The sequence below is a fragment of the Musca domestica genome, unplaced genomic scaffold (assembly GCF_030504385.1).
Source record: "Musca domestica strain aabys unplaced genomic scaffold, Musca_domestica.polishedcontigs.V.1.1 307, whole genome shotgun sequence".
Classification (NCBI taxonomy): domain Eukaryota; kingdom Metazoa; phylum Arthropoda; class Insecta; order Diptera; family Muscidae; genus Musca; species Musca domestica.
In genome coordinates, this window is record NW_026712306.1 from 392570 (window position 1) to 398741 (window position 6172).

The 6172-nt window shown below is 34.6% G+C and overlaps 1 protein-coding gene across 1 annotated transcript; it reads left to right on the forward strand.

Annotated features, from left to right (window-relative positions):
* Positions 1–1418: 1418 nt before the first annotated feature.
* On the forward strand, positions 1419–5419 carry LOC101900089 (mRNA export factor GLE1-like). Its single transcript, XM_059124892.1, has 5 exons — positions 1419–1983; positions 2041–2213; positions 2274–2458; positions 4963–5175; positions 5236–5419. Exons 1-5 carry the CDS (start codon positions 1481–1483, stop codon positions 5332–5334), a joined length of 1173 nt encoding a protein of 390 aa, XP_058980875.1. The 5' UTR covers positions 1419–1480; the 3' UTR covers positions 5335–5419.
* The last annotated feature ends 753 nt before the right edge of the window (positions 5420–6172 follow it).

Below are 6172 nucleotides of genomic sequence, written 5' to 3' on the forward strand. Positions count from 1 at the left end.
AATATTCTTTAAAAAATCCACGTTTATTGGTCTGAAGCTCCTTGAAAAAATATTCTTTAAAAAATCCACGTTTATTGGTCTGAAGGTCTTTGAAAAAATATTCTTTAAAAAATCCAAGTTTATTGGTCTGAAGGTCTTGGAAAAAATATTCTTTAAAAAATCCACGTTTATTGGTCTGAAGGTATTTGAAAAAAATATTCTTTAAAAAATCCAAGTTTATTGGTCTGAAGGTCTTGGAAAAAATAGTTTAAAAAATACACGTTTATTGGTCTGAAGGTCCTTGAAAAAATATTCTTCAAAAAAACCCCCTCGTTGTTCCTTGAAAAAATATTCTTCAGAAAACCCCCCTCGTTGTTCCTTGAAAAAATATTCTTTAAAAATCCACGTTTATTGGTCCTTGAAAAAATATTCTTCAAAAAACCCCCCTCGTTGTTCCTTGAAAAAATATTCTTTAAAAATCCACGTTTATTGGTCCTTGAAAAAATATTCTTCAAAAAAACCCCCTCGTTGTTCCTTGAAAAATATTCTTTAAAAAATCCACGTTTGTTGGTCCTTGAAAAAATATTCTTCAAAAAACCCCCATCGTTGTTCCTTGAAAAAATATTCTTTGTAAAATCCACGTTTATTGGTCCTTGAAAAAATATTCTTCAAAAAAACCCCCCTCGTTGTTCTTTGAAAAAATATTCTTCAAAAAACCCCCCTCGTTGTTCCTTGAAAAAATATTCTTTATAAAATCCACGTTTATTGGTCCTTGAAAAAATATTCTTCAAAAAAAAACCCCCTCGTTGTTCCTTGAAAAAATATTCTTCAAAAAACCCCCCTCGTTGTTCCTTGAAAAAATATTCTTTATAAAATCCACGTTTATTGGTCCTTGAAAAAATATTCTTAAAAAAAAAACCCCCTCGTTGTTCCTTGAAAAAATATTCTTCAAAAAAACCCCCCTCGTTGTTCCTTGAAAAAATATTCTTTAAAAAATCCGCGTTTATTGGTCCTTGAAAAAAGTATTCTTTAAAAAATCCACGTTTATTGGTCCTTGAAAAAAGTATTCTTTAAAAAATCCTTGTTTATTGGTCCTTGAAAAAAGTATTCTTTAAAAAATCCACGTTTATTGGTCCTTGAAAAAAGTATTGAAAAATATTATTTAAGAATTCCACGTTGGTTGACCAGAGAGTCACTGACAAAAACATTTTTTAAATAAAAAATCCACAATGCATGGGTCCTTGAAAAAAAATCAGAAAAAAATACACGTTGGGGACTCCGAAGGTCCTTGAAAAATATCCCTAAAATATTTTTCAAAAAATCCGCGTTGGTTTAAAAATATCCTTTGATATCCACATTTCTTAATTTGAAAGTCCTTGAAATAATTTTCAATAAAAATTGAAACAATAAAAAAATCGGGATGGTGACTCGGTTTTCCTTTTTTTTTTTGTTTACTTTAGTTGTTTTGAAGTTTGTTAATTAATTTTCTTTATTTCGTAGCATGTCCTCCTCTAACGACATAAACCTAACAAGTCCCCTTGAAAAGGCGCGCTATGACCGCCAATACTACTCCGCTAAAGGAAACAAGCCACCACGTTTTGATTTCATTAATCCCAAACACATTGAACAGCTATTTGACAAACGTCCATCATTCTCTCACATCAAACAATTGGCATTGAAACGGTTGCATCAAACAATTCGGGAACAATTGAAATTTCTCACGAATATCGATTATTGTCCGGAGTACGATTTGTCCGATGTGGAAAAGATATCCCATAATGTCTTCAGTTGGTCACATCAGGATTTCCTGGAACGACGAAAATTGCCAAATTGTATTTGGGTTGATGTACTGCTAATGGAAAGCAACGCAACATGTTTGGAGAAGCAAAAGGTTGCAGCTGATGTTAGGGAAATTGAAAAATTCATTGATTTAATATTCCAAACGGCTGTAGAAACCGAAAAGGATGAATCTTTGAAGGAGGAGGATCTATGGAAGTATCTGAGGTAATTGTTCGATTTTCTTCGAAGAAAATGTAAATTTAAAATTTCAATCCTATTTAGAAATGTCCAACTATACCACAACCTCCCCGAATCTCTTGCCAGTGAGAGGGAAGAATTATTAAAAACCCTCAAGGAAACCCAGAATCGTGTCATGGTGGAAAATGTCAATGATTTTTTGGAAAAGCAGCAAAAACGTTTAACGGCCCTTGAAGAGATTTTCATGAATTCCGATGGTATTCCAGAAAAAAAAAAACATAATTTCAGTTGTAAAATTTTATATTAATTCTCCTTAGTTTTCGATCCCATTGAGGTCCGCTATGAATTGAATTGGTATCGTTCCATGGTCAAACAGAACCAATATCGCATGGACCAAGCCGTATCGGGTTATACGAATGAAATTGAAAAACTAAAGGAGAAAATATTGACGGAAAAACATTGTGGCGATAGCATAATGGATACCTACTATTCGCTGGTGGAGGTCAGTTTAGGATTTAGTTTAATGATACTTTTTATTTCTATGGACAAATTTCTTAAAAATCGAATTTGGGGGCTCTAATGGTCTTTGAAAAAATACTCTCTAAACTATCCACATTTGTGATCGCTTCGAAATATGTTCCGAAAAAAATCTTGTCCATGTATGTTGAAGGTCCTTAAAATATCCCTTAAATAGGTGCAAGTTGCTCCATGGTTCTTAAAATAATATTATTTAAAATATCCATATTGATTATCCTGAGGATGCTCGAAAAATACTCTTGAAAAATCCAGGTTTACAATTCTGATGGTCATTGAAAAAATATTTAAGAAAATAACAAAGTTGATTTTTTTTTAAATCCTCTTAGGGACTCTTCAAAAATATATTTTTACAAAATCTTAAGTCGATGCCACTGATTATCTATTCTACATTCCATAAATAGCCACGTTGATAGCCCTGATGATCGTTTAAAAAATATTTTAAAATATCCAAGGTCCAACAATCATAAGCTTTGGAAAAATATTCTAAAAAAATGCTCTTTAAAATATCCTTTAAAAAATCAACGTTGATGGTTCTAGTAGTCCTTAAAAAATCCTCGTCGATGGCTCTGATAGCCATTGAAAAATATTTTAAAAAATCCACTTTGACGTCTATGCTTCTCATTGAATATATATGTATTATAAAAAGCCACATTGATGGCTCTTATAGTCCTCAAAAGATATTCTGAAACATCCGCATTGTAGGCCCAGATATCCTTTGGGAAAATGAAAGAAATATTCTAAAAAGTCCAAGTTAATGAAAATGGAATAAAAAAACAGCAACAAAGTCAAACGCCATAGTTTTTACATTTTTTTTTTAATTTTATTGAATAAAAGCAAAAAATGTCGGAAATAGCATCAAATTTTAGAATAAGTTTAGATTTGCTCGATTTAGTTACCTTTGGCACGATTTATGGCCTTCAAACGGCCAATGAAACCGTCACACGCTGCCCGAATGTTGCCATTTCGGCGAAGCGCTTGCTTGAGGTGATCGACACTTTGGTTTTTTTTTTTTGCACCAACCTTACTTTCCAAAATACTCCAGAAACAATACGGATTGGTAGCCGGAGATGTTGGTGACCGTTTTACGCTCATTTTCGCCATTCTTGGGTGGCGCGAGCTGAGTCCTGTTGGAATGTCCAATGTATGTGGCCAAAATGTTTGCGTGGCCTCCAGAATATTTTCGCGATAATATTCGGCATTTATTCTGATGCCACGGTCGATTAATAAGAGCGTGGAGTGACCATCGGCTGTTATGGCGACCCACACTCTCACCATGGCCGGCGCTTGAGTTCTGGTGTCCAACCGAAGGTGCACATTTTCTGCTGACCTCTTTGCCAAGCGCCGATCACACGATCATTTTGTTTGTTTACAAACTGCTGGACAACGAATGTTTTCTCATCGGAGAAAACCAAATTCGGCAGTTCACCACTTTTGGCTAAGGGAAGCAACTCTTTAGCTCTTTTGAGCCTATTTTCTTTCTGTGGCGGTGAAGGTTCTTGCACTTTTGGGAATTTCAATGGCTTTACCCCAAGCTCATTTTTCAATATTTGGCGAATGAAATATTGCGATAAGTTCAGCTCACGAGCCATTTTTCGGTCACTGCGACGCGGGTTTCGATCATGTCGCTTCTTTACTTTTCGAACCATTTCTGCAGGTGTTGCTATTTTCTTCCGTCCACTTCCTTCCACGTCGGTCTACACTACCAGTATCACGGTAACGAGCGATGGTACGAGACACAAAACATATATTCACATTTAAATGCTGGAGTGCTCTAACGATAGCCACTTGTGGTTTTCCAGTCAAATATAAAGAAATCACACTATTACGCTTGAATTCCATCACGAATAACTTTTTTTCTGGAAAATTCTCACCAAAATGCTTTTGTACGCTTCTAAAAACAATATAATGAGCTGTCATGACTGACATACTTTTAACAGCTGTCCGACGAGTGGCTTAGAAATGACAGTAGTCTGAAGTTGGTTGCAGTTTTTTCATCACACCCTGTATATTCTTGTTTTAAGTCGACTTAGCGATGTCTGCCTATTATAATCAATCAGCCTTTCGATCGAATAGTTATAGAAGACTATAATATTGAACTTATACCTATTTGGTCAGTAGGCATGGGCTATGTTGGTCCTCGTTTTCGTATAGACCCTATATTTTGATGATTTTAGCCATAGTTTTTACCGGAATCGCTTCAAATTTCGTATTATATGATCTTAATGGGTACTTCAACCCATGGTAAAAAGTTACTTATGCTGGTCCACGTCTTCGTATAGCCCACATATGACGGTGTTTTGAGGATTTTAGCGAAGTTTTTCACCGAAATTGTTTCAAATCTCGTATTTGAAGTGTGTAATGGATAATTTTTTTCCATATCCAATTCCAAATCCAATTTTATCAAAAGTTCGGCCCGGCCAAACTAAGCTGCTTTTTCAATTGTTAAACTTCCAAATTCTCCATTTGTAGCAATACAAAAGACGAATCAATGAACTTCAGGAACGTTTCGATAACGAATTTGAGGTAATGGAAAATAAGAATAACTACATTCAAGCTCAAATAGATAAGCTACGAGATGCCAAGAAAATGCATCTCCAAGAAATTGAAAGATTTCATCGGGATATTGAAAAACGTCTTGAAAAGGAGGAACGTGAACGTCAGCTAGCGGAATTGAAGAGACAGGTATTTCAAACTAAAATGATTTTTATTTCTTATTTCAATTTAATGTTAATGGGGTTCTAGGAAGCTGAAGCCGAGGCCCTGGCTCTATTGGAAGCGCAAAAATTGAAAAAACGCAAGAAGGCCCAGAACAAAGGTGGACAAAAATCCAAGCCACGCTAGAAATATTTTTTTTTAATTTTTTGCTCAAATATGAATTTTTTGGATTTTTAATCGAAATAAAAATTGACATTTTTGCATCTGGAAATTATTGATTATTATTGCGCTGCTTCCATATTACAAAGGGTCACATTAGACTGGGTTTTTCGAAATTCGTACTAGAACGGTACGAAAAATATTAAAAGGTACTAAATATGGTACCCCTTGTAATTGAAGAAACAGTAGAGCTACAAATATTAAATTTAGAATGAGGATCACTGATGGAGTGTATGATAGATGTACCAAAGGGTTTTTGGAAGCGCGCACTATAAGTGTACGAAGAGTACTAAAATATACTACATTTGGTGCCATTTCGTATCATATAAAATTTGGAATGGGAATCAAGGTTGAAGAGTATATTCAATGTAAGGAGGTAGTTTTGGAAATGTGTGTGTGTATCCGAAAAGTACTAAATGGTACTAAATGTAGTACAATTTGAATTTGGAGGAACGGATGGAGCTGGGATCCTGAAATTTGAGATTTACATTACTGTCGGAGTGTAGAATTGGAATATGGAGGTGGTTTTCGAAATTTGTACTTATGTGCACGAAAAGTACTGAATGGTACTAAATTTGTACAATTTCGATTTCGGTGAACCGATAGATTGCTATTGTATTATAGGATTGATGAATTTGGGTAGTTTGGGAAATCCGTACTTTGGTGTACTTAATGGTACTAAATTTGTACAATTTAAATTTTGGGAGAACCAAAAGAGTTGTAATACTCAAAGTTGGATATAAGATTACTGTCGGAGTGTAGGATTGGAATATGTGGGTAGTTTTGAAAATTTGTACTATATGTA